The following is a 19,222-nucleotide window of genomic DNA, read 5'->3' on the forward strand; positions in this document are numbered from 1 at the left end:
CAATTGTTGGATGTAAGATGTTCCGTTGTACCGTGCTCCCGTTTTCAGATTATTCCAAAAGATAGGTGGCAGCCGCATGCAAAGCACTTCCCGTTGAGATATGGGGATCGTCCGCTACTCCTATATTATTTATCAACGGATGCCACACACGACGTTTCTGCATACTTCAGAAATTTGCAGTTAGTTTGCATTATTATTCAGAACTCCTTGCACTCTGGAAAGTTTAAAGACTTTTATTTTAGCGTAGTGGTTAAGATATTTCTCTTTTACAGCACGTTTCTGATTTTTGGAAACGATTTTCCTAACACACCTAATACAAGTTGAATAATTTTATGTGACCAGAAGCTCTAAAAGGCAGTTTCAAATCCTATTAAGGCAACGATGGCGCGCAAACGCCACTCGCTTAAACACCTCCTATCAGTACCATCATTTCCTTATAAATTGTGCATTAAAACTCTCACAGGTTTCCCAAAAATGGTCACCAACGGGACCACACGGACCTCGGAAGCGGAACCACCCACACCACATCACGAGTTACCTATCACAGCTTAATCTTAATTATGAGCGTGTCGATCATCATCTTAAATTTTCTACCTTAAAAGGTCTATAAAGAGTCGCTAAGTGTACGCAATTTATTCCAGATTGTGCGCGCCCGCCGGAGTTATGTCACGACTTGCTCACTGCTCGACCACTTTCGCTAGAGCTTTTCTACTTCACATTTTAGTACCTTCGTAAGTTATTTTCAATAAGCAACGGTACCACGGGGTGTGTCTAGGGTCCTGTTAATCCGGTCGTCATGCTTACGAGCTGCGCGGACACTTCTGTTTTACTAAGCTTGGATTAGCCAGCACGTGCCGTGAGTTTCGTAACTGCGCTTTTGTCCGAAGAATAGGTGCGGTTAACTTTTTGCTCCACTTTAGGAAAATATCTCAATTGATTAAGTGCTCATTTCAAAGCTTTGTAAAGTAACAGACCATTTAGATAAATAGTTAACGTTTTATTTGGGCTTTTATTGGCACTCGAATTTTACTGCGAACAAATTGAACCACATGATAGTGGAAAGTTACGACAGTAAAGTTAAATGTTTCTGTAGCTTGTATAAAATCTATTTATCAAAATAAACTTCTAACTATTAAACAATACCTGGACTGTTTTAAATAACTTGAAATGTACTCCCAACACCCCATTCATAGCATTTATCTGTGGAGTCCGAAATGACATAGCGAAGCAGTGTCCCGCTATGGTCATATCACGCTTCGACTATCACTGTTATAACGCACCCGCGGGTGAGCGCTGCCGACTATCCTCACAACGGAGCCATCATATTTGATACTTGCCTAGATATTAAGAAACATAAAAAAACAAACGCTGTTAAAATAATAACCCTCCTATAGAAAAAAAAGAATAGCCATGTAACACGGTTTTTCGTTTTTTATTACAGACATCTCACCTCCAAGACACTCAACCCATCAATAAATCTGCAAAATTTTGCACAACAAAAAACGCTTTTTATGATAATCATCGAAAAATGTAACAGAGTACTTTTTATTCTTTATTTTCATACAATTTATGTAAATTAATTAAGCTTGCTCCATATGTACACGTTTTCTTACTTACTTGCTTATTGACTTAGCTACTACAGCTTCATAATCTGAGATGCGTAGTCGATTTTCAATGAAGTTATTTGCATGCCAAGATATTAAAATTGCCTAGTACATGTTCTTTATCTGTTCAACGATACCTGTATTACTAATAGAATATTAAGCATCAGTAAAATACCAAAACGTATTGCTCGGAGTTGAGATCGGGAGCGGTTGTGATTGCGGGTCCTTACAGATAAGGCAAATAGCTCATACAATTGTTGGAATGGGGAGCTCGGAGCCTCTTTTGTTAAGGAAGTGGTATCTAATGGGACTGCCATTGCCAGTGGCTAGACTTACATGGTGCCAATTGCTATGCAGCGTACGGCCAAGTTGGTGATATCAAAGGGGTGATACTACTTTGTTATCCTCGGTACTACTTTAATAACATTTTGCTACCAATACGGAGTGACGATTGCCCACTCGGCACACGATTGTACGCCTACGTTCTAATTTGAAATTCGTGTAGTGTGTTATTTTCGCTTTATCTGTAGTCTCATTGACTTGTTTACGATTTTACTATTCGATACCTAATGACAGATAGGTAAAAGGGTCCTAATGTATTGGCAAGTAAATAAATTCGATTGCAACAGTTATCACAACGGGCAACTTAACAAATTTTGAAGTTCTTTTGAGATTAAGACTATGCTGTATCTACGTGTTTTGGGAGATATTTAAGCGGTCTGTAAAAAGGAATAACATCTTAAATATGAATACCAAATACATTAAAGCGCATACGTAGTACTACTCAATCTGCTGACAAAAAATCACTGTTTGTATTTTTTTATTCACGTGGAGTACAATAATAAATGACTGCAATAAATACTTTGGAATACTTAATCCGCACGATTCAAATAATGTGTTACCATTTTTCAGCATTAAGCTATTATTATATATATATACTTACGTAACAAGTTATTTTCATTTCACGTGGTGTAGAATCTGAACTTATTTGATAATTATCCTGGTCTCATCATTATCATCATCAATCAATTTATACCTCACACTACTGGTCACGGGTCTCCTCTTACGATGATCACGATATTTTCCTTCACCGAAAAGCTCATGGTAAATTTCAAATCAAATTTCGAACATAAATTCTGGAAACTCAGAGGTGCGGGTCCAGATACGAATCCACGCTTATTATCTTTTCTAAACTCCCAATGACCCAACGGGTTGCAATACGAGCTGGATGATGTTTTAGGTTCCATTCCCGGTACTTTTCGGTTCGGTTTTCATATTTTTTTTTATAATACCAAGTGATGGGACAAACAAGTCGTGCGCCTGGTGGTAAGCGACACGCCTATCCATAACACTTACAGTGCCACAAAGATCCGAAGGGCACTGCCAATGCGCCTGTTACCCTGAGACATAAGTTGACAAGTCTCATGTGCCTATAATTTCTCCAGTACTCTTACCCTGCAAAACCGAAACACAGTAATGCTTACATTACCGCTCGGTGGCAGAAATAGGAAAGGTGAGAGTATTTTCCAGGCTGAACTCTTTCACAAAGAGCTTTACTGCTACTAAAAACGTTACTCTGGTTCTCATAGTACATAGAATTAACTCATTTGAGACCAGAAGGAATTCTATAGTTTGAGACAAAAAGATTTGGCGTGATTATCTGGCACATGTATATACATGTAATAAAATGTATTTTTTTCACAAACACTACCCTGTGGTAGATCTAGACAATTAAAAAATGAGCTTTACTGTAAAAAGATCGGTGGGTCGATTTTTGTGATGGCCAGTGCAGTTCCCTAGTTTGAGACCAGGGGGTCGATTCAGAACCTTACGGTAACGCAGTTGTCGACCGATTTCTTTTCATTTTCATTCACGACACCTGAATCGAACGTCAAACTGTCGTATTCGAAACCGAACCGAAATGACGTCACACCCTTACGATTACTCGAACTTCTCGACCGGCAAAGGCTACAAACGTTATTCAGAACGCAATTATCGAATGAAAGTTACCGAACGTCTTATTGTTTATAGAGCACGAATGTAATATGGAAATCTCTTGTTATTTTAAGTTCAATTTTATTAATTTATTTTAATGCAAGGCCAATGTATTTCTATATTTTAGGCCTTTAAAGTTTTAAAAATGTATATAAAAGGATTTTAATTTTTCTTATAATCTATTTCATCGACTAATTTCGTAAACGCTGTTGGATAATGATAACGTATCTGAATCCTAATCGAATGTTTTAATTAGGAAAGCCCCTTCGATTCGAGAACGACATAAAATCGGTTAAAATATCGAAGAGTTCTGAATTGTGATCCAGGTGTGGGTGTTACAGCTGTTTTGAATTTTCAAATTGAATCTATAACTTCGAATTAAAATCACCTGGTGACATTCATAATTCAGTAAGGGACGTTAAGAAATGGTATAATTTCCGCTCCCTTTCTCAAGACAGGAAATCTTGTTAACAAATGTAAAATCATAACGTATATCGGTTCATTTTAATAGGGCACTTCGTTAGTGAACACTGAACACTAACAGTGGTAATTAAATTTGCATAGAAATCCTTCTAAATTAGCCGTAAGCAATAGCGGTAGCAGATTATAGAATTGCTGAATGGAAGATATGCAGAAGTTAGCTATAAATTTTGCGTATGGATTATCCACGGAACTTGGTGCGATTTTATCGGAGGAGAGTTGGCGACAATATTACATTAACTATTTTGTGTTGCATTGATTTCATACATAGCTTAGATGGGTTTCACTGTAATACAATGGACAGCATAATTAAATTAATTACTCATAATTGTGCTTATTGCGTCAATCATTTTGCCCTCCTTGTCATGATAAATAACGCGTTTTCATTTTGATAACTTTCGAGATATTTAATTTTTTTTCTATGTATGAAAAATGTCATTGACACTGATTTATCTTAAGAATAAAACTGAATTTTTATGTTGATTGAATGTCACGATGTTTTACTTCCATGATATCGATATCTATTTTGTGAAATTATTCCACTAATTTGCCATTATTATTACAACAAAGATCGAAACACTGTGGAAAGTTCATTCGATCCGGCTGGATTCTAACCAGCACCCTTCAAACACATCATCAGAAGTTCAGCAGACTACTATTAATGTACCTGGAAAATCATTAACATTTTCTTTTACCAAGTTGTCCTAACGCATAAAATATTACTTTGAATGAATATTTTTTTTACTTTTCCTATTATACGTCTTCCACTCTTTAGTCTATTATTATTTCCTAACATTGTTTGAGAAAAATACTATATAAGCCTCGGCGTTTACGGGGATTGCTTGAGTCGTGTTAATAATTCCTCACTTCCCGGCCTCTACAATAATGTACTACAAATGTAAAATTTTGTAACTCTCCTGTTTATAGTCTGTCTTTTTTAAATAATAATAATAACGCACACACTCAACATAACGCCGCACACTAGGGAAACCCTGTGTCGCGGCTGCCATGGACACATACATAGACCACAAATTACACCCAAACTCACGAGAAAAATAATGTAGGCCTAAGAAATATTTCTCCTGGCCCGGGAATCGAACCTGGGACCTCTGCGTGGTAGTCCGGCATGGTAACCGTTCGGCCACGGAGCAGTTAAAAGAAGACTGAGTAAAATGACATTTGTGGGGTTGCCAGTTTGCATAAAATTTTAAATAGTTATGTAGTTGTTGTCTTTGTAAAATCTTTAAACCTGTCTCCAGAAATATTGTTCTTTTACACATGTTGATTACACTAAGGGTAAGAATTATAAAAGTCTGTACGCTTTTTATTTATTTTTCCTACGTCGTTTATTAAATAGCCTGGGCCTCTACCACGAGTTAACTGTGACAGTTGTCGCAAGTGACCGCGTAAAATTACTTCACAAATTTGTATGGCAAATTACATAGCGCCTCTAGCGGTCACTGGAAGAAACAACCGTTTTGTATACAAACATTTTACACGGTCGCCAGCGATAACTGCACTGTTATCTCATGGTAGAGGCACACAAGTCATATACCATGACGGGGCAAGAGCATAGTTAACAGCTTGACTTCATCTGAGGTTGTTCGGCTTGTTCATGATCTACATAAGAATTAATTGATAGATTAAGTACTTTGCGGAAATCCATGTTCAACAGAATGGAAGTAAAGTTTACGTTGTTTACTTAAGAATTCGCGTCGTTGTAATCACCTTTTATTTACAACGACGATTAATTAATTATTGCCATCATTTAAGGTGCGGTTTTTCTTTTCCTATTTGAAGTGGGATTAAACTAAATTTTATTTTCCACTTGTAATTATCACAAAAAAAAATATTTTATTTCTATTTTTCAAAAGGACCCTTCACATTTATGATTATTATTTTCTCTGTTATTGCAGCTACATTATTTACGAATTATATTAAACAATTGCAAACATATTTCACAAGAAATAATATTACACGATCTCATGTTTTCTATCACCATACATTGTAGGGGTCTTTAGTGGTCACGATCTTGACCACGACCGTTTTGGATGCTCCTATCGCCTATAAAATGTCACTGATAACCATAACTATGTGCTAATGTGGTGCGCGGGCGCAACTGGGCCCAACATTGTCGCAAAACTATATTTTAGTGTCTGTTGTATTACCAGGTATTACTAGAGTACGAATATATGTACGAATCAGTTCAAATTACAATTTATTTTAATTCAGACGTCACAATTAACTAGCCTGGTGGTTAATATTTATCAATATTGGTTGTTAGAAAATGGTAAAACGTAAAATATTAAGTTCACGTCCTGATTACTTAGGGTACAATAACAATATCTAGGCGTCCACACAGGTCACTAAGAATTCCGATAAACCTAACCGTTACAAAAATTTAATTTTCTATAAAAATAAGTTCAATAACTTCTGATCCCTAGAACAAATATACTATCTCAGTGCACATGCTGCGCAACTCTCACGATTGTCGCGCTGCGCACGCGTCGATAAGCCGCACATTAGGTACTCTCAAACTATCGCGATCCACGATGCCAATAATACCTTTTCGCTATAAACTTTATCGATACACTTATTAAATTTAATATTTCCTCCACACACGATTTTGATATTTGCTCTTATAATATGTACTATTTCAAATAACTTGCTATGTTGTGAATTTTGGTACAATACTTGTTTGTTTAGTATGAAACGAATTACAAAGTTAAAGAGAAAATGATAATTTACACTTTTGTATTAATGCTGAGTTTAATCTCTAGTATTCGCGGTTCGATTTATGTTCAAGGTAAGCTAATTATGGAATTTTACCTTTTGTACATATTTTTACATAATTTTTGTACATAATTTTGTATAAAAAATAAAACGACTCTATGGAAAATACCTTTTATAATATTAAGCTATAGGCCTATAGTTTGACCTACCGCCTCTCAAGCAGAAGGCGTGGGTTTGAATCCGGGCTCGCACCTCCAGAATTTATTTAGAAATTTACCGTGAACTTTTCGGTGAAGGAAAAGATCATGATGGAACCTGCACCTGTATGAGAATGTTAGCTTAAAAAAATGTTTGTAGTTTAAATGATTGTGTGCCATTGTTTTACAGCGCCAAACCATGTCCCAAAGAGTTATTTGGAGACATTATTAAGAAAGTTCGCTAAGCCCTTACAAGACATACAAGGTTCGTGCAAACGGTATAATATGATTTCTTGGGCTCAATTTATGTTGCGGCGGGACGAAATAGAAGCGAATTTTTGTAGCGGTATTGTATACAGCATAATGAACTTTATGGTATTGACCATTAAGTTCATTATGCTATGTACAATATCGTTACTATATTTACGGAGGTGTTCCTCCGCAACATAAATTGAGCCTTAAAGTTTTTAAACTTAGAACTTTTTAGAATGTCCACTAAACTTAAATACGTCATAAACCAATGCCTAAATAAATAAGACACTTTTAACACTGTCTGTCTTTTTTGTTTTTTTTTTAATGGTACCACGTGATGGACGAACACAAGTCGTGCGCCTGGGGGTAAGCTATACTGCCATCATAACGAAAAAAGGCACAACTATGCGTACTTTATACAGCAGTTGTGCCCTTTTTCGTTCTGAGTATACGCCTAGGTAGTATACGCCTGCTCTTAACAGTGACAGTTTTATTCAGAGCTTTAAATCGCAAGGACCTAAAGGGTACTTACTGCCACTACGTCACCTTGAGACATAAAGTTGACAAGTCCCATGTTCCTGTAATTTCAACAGCATCCTTGCCCTTAAAAACCGTAACGCAGTAATGGTCACTTTACTGCTTGGCGGCAGAAATAGGTATGGTGTCTTTTGCATTGCAAGGATTGGTTTAAGTCATACTTTAGTTTGGTGCAATTGGATAGTACGTTTTTACCTAGTCAAGATTTGAGGCAAATAATTTTGTATCTAAAAAATGAATTTGATCGGAGAGGTGAACTTACACAAATGACTCGAAAATACATCTAAGCTTATTCATTTTCAGAACTAGCAGGAGAAGGGGTACAACTAGAGTTTTCCATTGGATCACCTGATAAAACACCTATGGATATAGATGAGAGTGGCGAAAAATCGTCAGAACACGAGATAAGGAGATTGTTAAGAGGGAAAATGATAAACAAAAGGGGACCGTCCAGAATAAGTAATTCTATTATACTATTAATAATTCCGTACGAACAAAGCATAAAATATGCAAATTTTCGTAATAAATTGTTATATAAGTCAAGTGCATAACTAGCAGACTATTTCGTAAGAAATAAACGCATTTCTATGAAGGGTTTAACGATTAGTTTTAATCACACGCAACACAGAATTCATGACAAAAAACACATTTACATTCACGTCTTCACGTTCATGACTCTCAGCTAATATATATAGATAACGCACACACTCAACATAGCCCCGCACTAGAGAAACCTTGTGTCGCAGGTGCCACGGACACACACATAGACAACCACAAATTACACCCAAACTCTCGAGATAACTAAATGCAGGCCATACAAATATTTCTCCCGACCTGGGAATCGAACCTGTGACTTCTGCGTGGCAGTCCGGTATGGTAACCGTTCGGCCACGGACGCAGTTAAGTTAAGATAGTAGCAGTAGAGCTCCTTGTGAAAGAGTTCGTCCAGGGAAATACTGCCACTTTACCTAGTTCTGCCGCCAAGCAGTAATGTGAGTATTGCGTAATACTCATATCTACAGCTTCGGTTTTGAAGGGTAAGGGTGCTGGTGAAATTAAAAGCACATGGGACTTTTCAACTTATGTTGTTGATATGTATGGGTGATGGGCGCAGTGGCACTGCCCCTCAGATCTTCGCTATATAAATTTTTGAGCGGCTTAGCACATGTTATAGACAGGCGTGTCTCTTAAATAGATGTACGAATTGTTCGTACCATCACTTGATATCATTAAAATATAAGATAGATCTTCATTTCATAATAACTTTAACTTATAAACCATAGCCGTATTTTTAACATTAAACCTATTTTTTGCCCACTTTCCTTTAGTTTAATATCCATTACTTTAAGAAAACCTAAATGATCAGCAACTTTTGAATGAACATCAACGGATGATCTCGGTAGATTTACGGTGAACAATGCGATTCCCGGTATAAATTAAAGAAAAAATCTTTATATTAGGGTATTCGGGGAAATGCCCCGAAATTAAAGTTTCGTTGTTCTGGTATTCACAAAATGTAAAAGTCTTAGTAAAAAGTTATTATTTTTTCGCTAATAAAGAATATTGTTTGATATTCCAGGGTCTATTTCAAGGCTTCCACCAACAGTTCGTATACTTTCGCAACAACCATCTCATCTACAAACAATTAAACCTCGAGGTCAACCACCGATCAAGCAATCCAATAAACCACAGAAAAGGCCACCGTTGAGATTAAATAAAATGCCAAATAAATCTTCTTTACTTACAAAACCAGTAAATAAACAGAGAAGCCGGCAACATCTCGTAATTCCACAGAGTCAACACGGTCAAACTTTGCCAGAGGTATGATGGTGTCATTGTCGTATACTACACATCTGAATTTGACTTCTAACAAGTTTGATTCCAACCTTGGCTCATGCGAAATTTTCAGTAATAATTTCTTCTACAAAATATTTCGTAAATTGAGCTTTTCTTCCATATCAACTCATGTCTTCCAAATTAATATCTAACTGTTGGTTCAATTGTGAATGTATTTTTTGCCTAATTCACATATAATTTACTCACTGTTTCGTGTAAAAAAGTTGACCAATCTCTTTTACATTTCCTTGATTCTGTAGTAACAAAAACTAAGTAAATCTCTCGTAAAACATTTCACGACAGTAAAATATCACTCCCCTGTTGTAATGACGCCATCTGCAAAATGACACTTTTCAGAAGACAAGTCGAAGGATTCTACGAACGAAATTAGGCGATAACTTTTTGTGCTTAAATAGGGTAGTTATATAATTTCATATACATATATATATATATATATATATATATATATAGTTTGTTTCATGTAGTGCGTATTATTTTTGTGGCTTCCATGGAATAAAACCACTTATGTGGCTTTATTATACAAAGGGTACGATATTGTGTAATTGTTATCACGTGTTATGTTGGTATTACGTGAAATGTCTTTTTACCTTTATGATTGAAAGGATATGTATTCATAAAGTTACATAATAATAATAATAATAAGATGCACATACTCATAGCCCCGCACTTGGGAAACCCTGTATTGCGGGTGCCATGGACACACACATAGACAACCACGACTTACACCCAAACTTACGAGAGAAATAAATGTAGGCCATACAAATATTTCTCCCGGCACGGGAATCGAACCCGGGACCTCTGCGTGGCAGTTCGGCATGGTAATCGTTCGGCCATGGGAGCAGTTATAGTTATATTATATAGAACCAAGTTTTCAGTATCTCTCTTTACATTTATTTTCTTTGTACTTTAGATACATGAATCACAACAGAGAGCGCATCAAGAAAGAATTGCAGTGACATCCCATACTGTACTGCAGCCAAGTAACCAGCCGCCTCTGTCATCCCCGCTTCCTAACTTGTCTGCATCAGCTGCCGCCTCACATCCAGCTATGCCACCAGGTCTATCACACAGTACAATAATGAGATTCAACTATCACCCACAAACTTTGAGATATGGTAGGTCTAACACTTTATCTAGAACTACCAAATCTACTACCCTTTATGGAACTCGTTGTGCAAAGAAACTAAAAACATCAGCTACTAGTAAGTTGGTAAATATTACCACTGGTATACCTCGATATTTAAGTGATAAATTGCAAATGTAAAAAACGACGACTACTTAGGTTTTCGCGATTGTTACACATAGGACATGAAACTTTTTTTCGAATCTAAATGGTATTATATTTGTTTTATCAAATAAACCAATGTTTCGGGCCTTTTACAGGTCTGACCTTATGGGAACAAAACGTTGGTTTGTTTAAAAAAGAAACATATACGCAATTTGGATCCGACAAAATAATTTCATTTCCTATGTAATGTTATAATAATCATTACAGTTTCGTCGCTGATTTTGTAACAGAGACAACAAAAATAAAAAATATAACTAAATAACTAACGAAAAAATATGGAGAACCATTTTAATTAATGCATAAAAAGATTTTTTATTTGTTTAATGTATTTGTCCTAGCGAACCAATTTGTACACTTCAGTCTTTTAAAGCTAAAATAAACCTTTTCAACTGGTTATTATGGATATTGTTTTACTAAAAGATTCCCAATATTGCTTAAAAAATAACATCACGTAGGTACGTGATGGCTATTAAGAAATATTTAACATAAAACTTTAAATTTCGATATTGTTTTTTAGACAAAAAAGAGATAGATTTAGAAGACATCAATAAAGCATTTGTTGATATGGAAAAAAGGCTCAGGTCTGGAATTGTGAATGAAACTGAAATTGGTAATAATTTTTTTGTAATTACAATTGTATTTCATTTATCTTATATCTATTTCTATCATTCTAGCGTAAATGCTGTCTTTATCTGCTGTCGTCTCTCTTAGCATAGCGGCTTACCTTAAATATGTTTTCCACAGGAGGGTTTTCCTTTTAATTTACTGTTACTGCTTGTGTAGTAATCATTCGAAAACTCATGTTTATTTTTATTATATTTTAGACTGTTAACTGTTGCAGATTGTTGTATATTGATTGCTAATATTGAATTAACGTTTTTTTATAGATGACAAAAATGTTCTCAACAATGACGCACTTAATAAGACATTGCAAATCTTCGAAAAGAGGATCTTGGATAGTATAGGTAATTTTTTTTTGTGCTTTAGTGCTTAAAATGTCGCTGTTAGCAATATAACCTTGCAATTACATAAATCTGTTTTCTACCTAGGAGGCCTTCATCATGATGAGTTGAAAGAGCCGGTTTTAAAAAAGAAACAACGAGAGAAATTGCTATGTGATGACGGTAAGTTGAAATTTCTCGATTACATACGCATCCAAAAGGCACGTGATGTCCCTGACGATTTTGGTACTCTGGCGTCCTAGAGCAACACGGTATATCTAACTCACAGCTGTGTTTTTATCCACCATTAAAAATATATATAAAATTAAAATTACCAACGTTGAGACACCGTATCTCTTGTACTCGTAACGGGTTAATGGATTCAGCCTACGTAGCATGCCGCCGCGATAAAGCTACTATATCCAGATTTAGCTACTATATCTGACATGGCGGGAACCGTGACGTCACATGTTACTCACATCGCGAGGGCCGCAACCATTGGCTGCAAAAGAATATCGCAGTGTTAAACACGGCCGCGAGGTCACAGCTGATTTTAAAACATTTTGACAGTTCTGCACAGTAGTTTTATCAACGTAAAATTTGAACGCAACAAACGAGATACAGAGAAGTAATAAAAATAGTGCGGTATCTTTCCGATTCAGTGATCGCAATAAAAACAAAATAATGGCAACACAGGTTTATTAACTGAAATAAATATGTCATGAGGAGGCATATCACACATTGCATATGATATACTGCCACGCTACGGCCACTGATGATACTTTGCGGAAATCCATATTAATAAAAATGGAAGTAAATTAATTTGTTACTCTGGGAACCCAGTAACGGTAAGATAAACTGCATAAATAAATCAACTCGCAGCTATTTTGAGCGATTTAACCTTTCACTGGGTTCGCTGAGTAGCGCACGTCATCCCCTCCTTTTTACGATATGGGGTCTTCCACATAGGGTTGTAGCCATGCAGGATGGAGGTGGCTAGGGCAGTGATTATATCAACATTGCACTAGGCACATTCACGTTTGGATTTCACTTTCCATTTAAGATCTGGGGGGGCTTACTATGAGCTCTTATAGCAATCCTGTTTAAGCCCGTAAGTTGGATAGCCTGTCAAATTCGTACTATGACCTCACAAAAACAATTCACTGTCCATGCAGTTTACGTTCCCCATCCGAAATCCGTTCACCTTTTCTTTCATAGTAAAATCGTATCATAACGTGTCATTTGCCATGCACATGGCGGTCTCATCTGTCAAAATAAGCAATTCAAAGAAAGTTACTCCGAGACCAACTTTTTTTTGAAAATGTCGAGATTTTATTACATTTTTAAGAAATTTCGTTTAAGTTTTATTATGTTTTCAGTTTCATAAATATTTATCTTTTTATAGCCAATTGGCAATAAATAAATACTATTAACTATTGAATTTTTTTTATTAGTTTAGTTCGAGACAAATTGTAAATTATGATTGAAAAGTTGCCGATATTATACTTATTATTAGTAATGAGTATAATCAATAATAAAACTATTAAAAAAATATAATTATTCTCATTTTGAACACAATTGGTCCTAGTCCTTGAACGCTCCCAGGGTAGTACATCTGTCTATATCTTTAATATGATTTAGTATGCAGTTTCATCTAGCTGTCAACTAGCCAGCTAGAGACAATAATTAATGTTTAATAATCTCAGTACAGAGTATATACCTCAAAAGTACGTGTATGTCCGTAAGTTCGCCACTATACACGACTTAACACACGAGATCATTGACTTACAATTATATGGACGTCGGGTCCGCGCTAAAAAGTGTCCGAACTTATAAGGCGTTAAAATCGTACACAGAGCGTCATACACGCTTTAGTCTTCGTTTGTTCGACTGACAGCGAAGCAAGCAAAATTAGATAGTACTGCGATGACATTACAATTTAAAATTCAACGTTTTAGGTTTTTCATATTCCTTTACATGTCACTACGTTTAAATAGGTGAACTTGGGACATATTTTTTCGTGGTTTTTGTATTAGACCCGTCGTCCATTTATTTGTAAGTCAATGCAGGAGATAATAAAAATCGGGTCTCACTACTCAAAATATATTAAGAGAGAAAAAACCTTGAAAATAATTGCTCCTTATGGTAAAATTTAGGCGCTATTTATAAAAATGAATGTTCATGCGTGATCAGCGACCCTTAGAGGTGGATAATTTTCTTCAAAATAAAATGAGACCACTATGGAGGCACCCTCTTTCCAACAAAAAAAGAATCATTGCCTTGCCATTCCAATTCAACTTCGTATATTTACGCCAGAATACAAAAAAAAAACAGACAGTCGAATTGAGAACCTCCTCCTTGTTTTGAAGTCGATTAAAAAGTAAAACTCATCATTTTGCCTTGCCATTCCCGTTCAACTTCGTATATTTACGTCAGAATACGAATTTAAGTAATTCAGTTTTACTACAACAAGAGAATTGCATGTAACTTGGCTGGTTGCTTATAAGCTCATAGTCTCTCCGGTGCACTAGAGTCATCTGCCTGTCGTGTATAAAAAAATAAATAAAAAAACTATTTCTTTTTAAATTTATTATTATTATTATTATTCCAAATATAATATTATAATACACCAAATCCAATTGTAAAAAAAAATTTCAGCTAAAATATTGCAAGAGGCGCTCACACCAGTTTCCTTTGAAGAACTTTGGAAGTACTTAGGTAACTAATTCATACTTTTGAATTGTACCTTTAAATGTTTTTTTTTATATACAAAGATGGTGTAAAAGACATGTTAACGACAAACGCTATTATTCTTTATTTTCAGGAAACTACAAATGCGAAGAAGGTAACATATTATTACCTTTTTGTATTTGTTGTTATATCAAGCCCGCAACCTTGTTTACATTAGGGATAAAGGAATACGGTTTATCTTCTCTACCTATATATTCACGTAGTAGATTTTAAATTCGTTCAGTCGTTAAAATGTAGTACAGCATTTATGATGTTACTGAGGTAAGTCATAATACATTATAGATTATTCGCCGTCGGTGCTTTAACCCAAAATTAGCCAAAAAACACCCAAATCTGTGCAACTTAAAAACATACTAAACGGTATGTAAACTCGATTTAAAGGTGTAGTAATAACAAAGGAGTGCGGCGGTTTACATAAACAAACAATAAAAACAAATACAAATATATAATCTACTATTAGTGGAAAATAATGAAAAAAAAAATACAAAATCTTCATACTATTTACTATTTTTTTTTATTATTTACTAATATTTTTTATCGAGGGATTGAAACGAGCTAATAATATAGCTAGTTTCGATTGGCTTTTAGTCTCGAGGTGAAAACTTTACTTTTCTCTGCGATTGCGAGGAAAAAAAATCAATCGTTTTCGCACTACAACAAAATTACGAATCAAAATTGTGAAGTTTTCGCGGTATTTCTTGTTTCCAACCAGGCACAGATATAACAAACGCAGTAACGCGGGAAAATAATATGGTGCCACCGTCTATGCGGAAAAGGCGCGGAATTATAACCGAGAGTAGTACTGGCTGTTTGACTTTGTTTCGAGTGAACAAGTAAATTAAAAAATAGCAAAAAAAAGTATATTAGAAGTAATTTAAAAAAATTATACTTGTTATCTCCGAAGGATTAAAGGATTCAATTTACACCTGCTATGCAAGACTATACTGACTTACTTATGTAAGTTAAAAGTAAAATTTCAGCTTTATGAAATATAAAGCAAAAGTCTTGCAAAAGTATTCATATAAAAGAAGGGTCTTTGATTAATTGTTAGGTTAGATTAGGTTAGCTAGTTAAATTGGCACTAGCCAATTTCAGGCGTGATGTTAGGTAAATACTAAATTCAAACAACTTTTCCATAATACGCTAAACTTAATAAAATATCGAAGTTATTAATACGAACTTGACACATTATCGGGTGCTGGCAGTCTTCTTGATTGTGCTGAATTAATTTTAAAATTAAATACCTTCTTAATAACTTATTATGTATTTTTTGCAGACAACGATCGCGAAGACGACACGAATGACAATATCTTTATTCATACAGGAGATCATTCACCACCGTTGAAGATACCACTAGCTAACGTTTACAGTAGGCTAATTTACTGACATATTGTTTGACAACTGTTAATAATAATTTAGACTTAAAACACATGTGCCGCACGGCACATTAAAAGCTTATAAAAAGGAACATAAGTTACTCAGGTAAGTGACGCACGAGTGTTTTTAGCACAAAGGCATAGTTTGTCATGTCTCATAATTATGAGTTGAGTTTCATACAAAAATAATAATTAAGAGCTGTATAAAAATAATTTTTATATAAATTAAACTTTAAACCCAGCCTTATGACCAACGTATGACACGAAGTAATCCTAAAACAGGCCTGTAGTGAATTACAAGATGTCGCTATAATTTTTGTTGTATACATTTTTCATAGTTTTTTTAGCTGTTTAATTTTTTATTAAAGTTCCAAATTTAAATGTACTTGTTTTTGGCGCTTTTTTCTTTGTCATTGTCATTATTTTCTCTGTGTTTCGTTCGTCTTTAGTTTGTTGGTTTTAATAGACTGTATTTCCGCGGGTCTAAAATCTAAAAATCTCTAATTAGCACCTGAACCCCGTTGACGCAGTCCAATACAGGGATATATTTTAAGAAACAGTATAATTATTTACTGGTGTACAATGTACACAGGGTAGACGTAAGCTAAACGCCGTAAATGCATTTCGTAAACTTACCTTTAATCAAAATTTATTAAGTCAATAAAAAAACAATTCGTTATTTCAACCGACATTTTTGAAAACATAGCTCATATGGTAACAACGCACGGCATCTATTAAAATTGCGATAAATCTTCAAAATACTTATAATTTACACTTACACATTCCAAGGTTAAGAAGATCATCCTAAATGATGCTCTAGGGCAGTTAGTCGAGAGATTCATCGCTTCATTAAAGGCGCGACGAGGTCAGGACACAGCGACACCTCTCGTGCTAATGTCCCTGATGTGTTGGACTGATTGCTCTACCTGCTTTGGTACTTTGGTTTAGGGATGGCACTTTTCAAGTATTGTAATTCAATGGGCCAAAAGTCACAAGACCCATCTAATGAAAAGTTTTTCTCCGTCAATAAATATTTGCAATACTAAGGAAGCAGCTTGATTATCGCAAATGAGTCGTTGGCATGAGACGACATATCTTAAGTTTCCTGCAACGTTAATTGCACTTACTCTCACCACCTCCAATCTGAAAAACACATACTGAAACAAATGATGATTTTGCTTTGAGCTTTTTTATGACACCAAGCGACAGAGCGAACAAGTCGTCCGCCTGGTAGCGAGCAAAAACCAAAAATGTGCAATGCCAGCTTTAAATCGCAAATATCTGAGAGGCACTATCGCTGCGCCCGTCACCCTGAAACATAAGTTGACAAGTCTTATGTGCCTGTAATTTCACCAGCACCCTTCAAAATCGGAACTCAGTAATGGTCACATTTCTGCTTGGTGGCAGGAATAGTTAAGGTAGTACAGGCAGTACTTCCCTGGACAAACTCTTTCCCATCGAGCTCTACAACTACTAAATTACCTTAGCTACCTTACGATAAAAATATGTAGGATACTTATATCTTACCTTACCAGGAAAGTTTTAACAAGGAGAAACCATTTTTAAAATCGTGAATCTGATTGGTCTTTATAAAATTTAAATGAGTTGCATTGTACACATAATGTTCACTGCTTACAAAGGTTTTCGTGATCGGTACACGTTGATGAAACTTGAAACAATAATGAAACACAAACGAAACTTGATTTGTTTCATTTTCCATAGTTAGCCTTTTACCGAGGAGGTGAGGCAGGAGTGCCATAGCACAGTGCAGTAGCATAGAATGGACTTAGACATAGTCTGGGCTCCTGTTTCCCAATTTAAATATGTAAACTTTGTACATTTTAGGAAAATAAATGGTTTATTGTCAGTACTTATTACACTTTTCTAACACCCAATAATCGTATGTATTTTCTATTATTAAGTTTTTTATTATTACATTTCATTAAATTTTATTTTTAACGATATCTCATATCGTGACAAATCCTTAACAGTTTTCTATAACAAGAAAAGAAGATCTACACGTTTGCACCTCAAAATCACCTTAAACTTTCAGCAATTTATGCACAACCTCAACAAACCCTGTTTAAAAACACCTTACAGTCAGCACCCTATGTTCTAGGGGCAATTTGCATTTCGTCGAGAGGCGAGAGGCTGTTATTTTGCACCTATCGCTTTACTAACCGTTTTGAACGTGCCTCGCTTTCTGCTGTGCTGGTAATTTGCCTCAACCTTGCTAAGTATTGTTTACAATAATGTGGGTAGTTTATTATTTTGTACTCTAATGAGTACTTTCATGTGTTTTTGTATGTAAACGACTTTGCCGTCTGACTGTTTAGTCTCAAGTCTCTTTTGCCTGTGATTAGTACGGAACACAGCAGTGTTGCTTTACGGTAGCTACCCAGGTGAGTTTTATACTTAGAAATACTTATAAGTAGTGTTATTAAGAAGAAAAAGTACAAGAGTATTGAAATGATTTAGATACTTCGAAAATACTAATGAATATTGAAAATTATAACAATTGATCTCGTATAACTGTACAAAAAGAGTACTTGTCATTTTAATATGTGATCTATTTAACGATATGGTCATTTTGATAAGATTATTTTGCTACCAAGTCATCACAAGTTATAGTCTTGGTGCATAGGTGGTCGTTTTGCGATCTAGTCCTTATGCTAATCAGGTCATTTTCAAGATTATAGTCATTATAATACCGAACCCTTATTTTTACAGTCGATATCATGCTAAGTTTTGAGGAGGTCTTCTAATTTTACGCTAATTAGCGCTTTAGAGACGCGGCAGCCGCGCATCTGTAGCGCTTCTGCAATTTATAATTATCTAATTGTGACTGCAAAAGTGGCCGGCGCGTGTTACAACGTTACTACTGTGACGCTGCAACTGTATGTATGAAAATTAGTTGTGGCTACAGTGCTTCTATAAGCGTCTAATTTGAAGAAAGCTTATGTTTAGTCTTTAGATACGTCATCTTTACGTGCATAGGTTTGAATTTAAAATTTTTAGTATAAAAGGAGAAGAACATATAGTATATATTTTTTTACAGCCCCGCATTAGGGAAATTCTATAAATCGCGAGTACCTTGCAAGCACGCAACCACAAATTACACCCAAACTCACGAGAGATATAAATGTTGGCCACGTAAATATTTCTCCCGGTCCGAGAATCGAACCCGGGACCTCTCCATGGCACATCAGCT

The 19,222-nt window shown here is 35.4% G+C and overlaps 1 protein-coding gene and 1 long non-coding RNA gene across 2 annotated transcripts; both read left to right on the plus strand.

Moving 5' to 3' along the window:
• Positions 1-24: 24 nt before the first annotated feature.
• On the plus strand, positions 25-2,451 carry LOC113231466. Its single transcript, XR_003310562.1, has 3 exons — positions 25-179; positions 642-731; positions 1,442-2,451. It is a non-coding gene; the product is annotated as an uncharacterized LOC113231466 (long non-coding RNA).
• Positions 2,452-7,174: 4,723 nt separating this feature from the next.
• On the plus strand, positions 7,175-16,836 carry LOC113231526. The gene is made up of 10 exons (XM_026465849.1): positions 7,175-7,274; positions 8,102-8,257; positions 9,378-9,619; positions 10,566-10,770; positions 11,461-11,553; positions 11,831-11,908; positions 11,993-12,067; positions 14,543-14,602; positions 14,709-14,729; positions 15,912-16,836. Exons 1-10 carry the CDS (start codon positions 7,175-7,177, stop codon positions 16,019-16,021), a joined length of 1,140 nt encoding a protein of 379 aa, XP_026321634.1. The 3' UTR covers positions 16,022-16,836.
• The last annotated feature ends 2,386 nt before the right edge of the window (positions 16,837-19,222 follow it).

Source organism: Hyposmocoma kahamanoa, unplaced genomic scaffold, assembly GCF_003589595.1.
Source record: "Hyposmocoma kahamanoa isolate Upper Pololo Valley unplaced genomic scaffold, ASM358959v1 65, whole genome shotgun sequence".
Lineage (NCBI taxonomy): Eukaryota > Metazoa > Arthropoda > Insecta > Lepidoptera > Cosmopterigidae > Hyposmocoma > Hyposmocoma kahamanoa.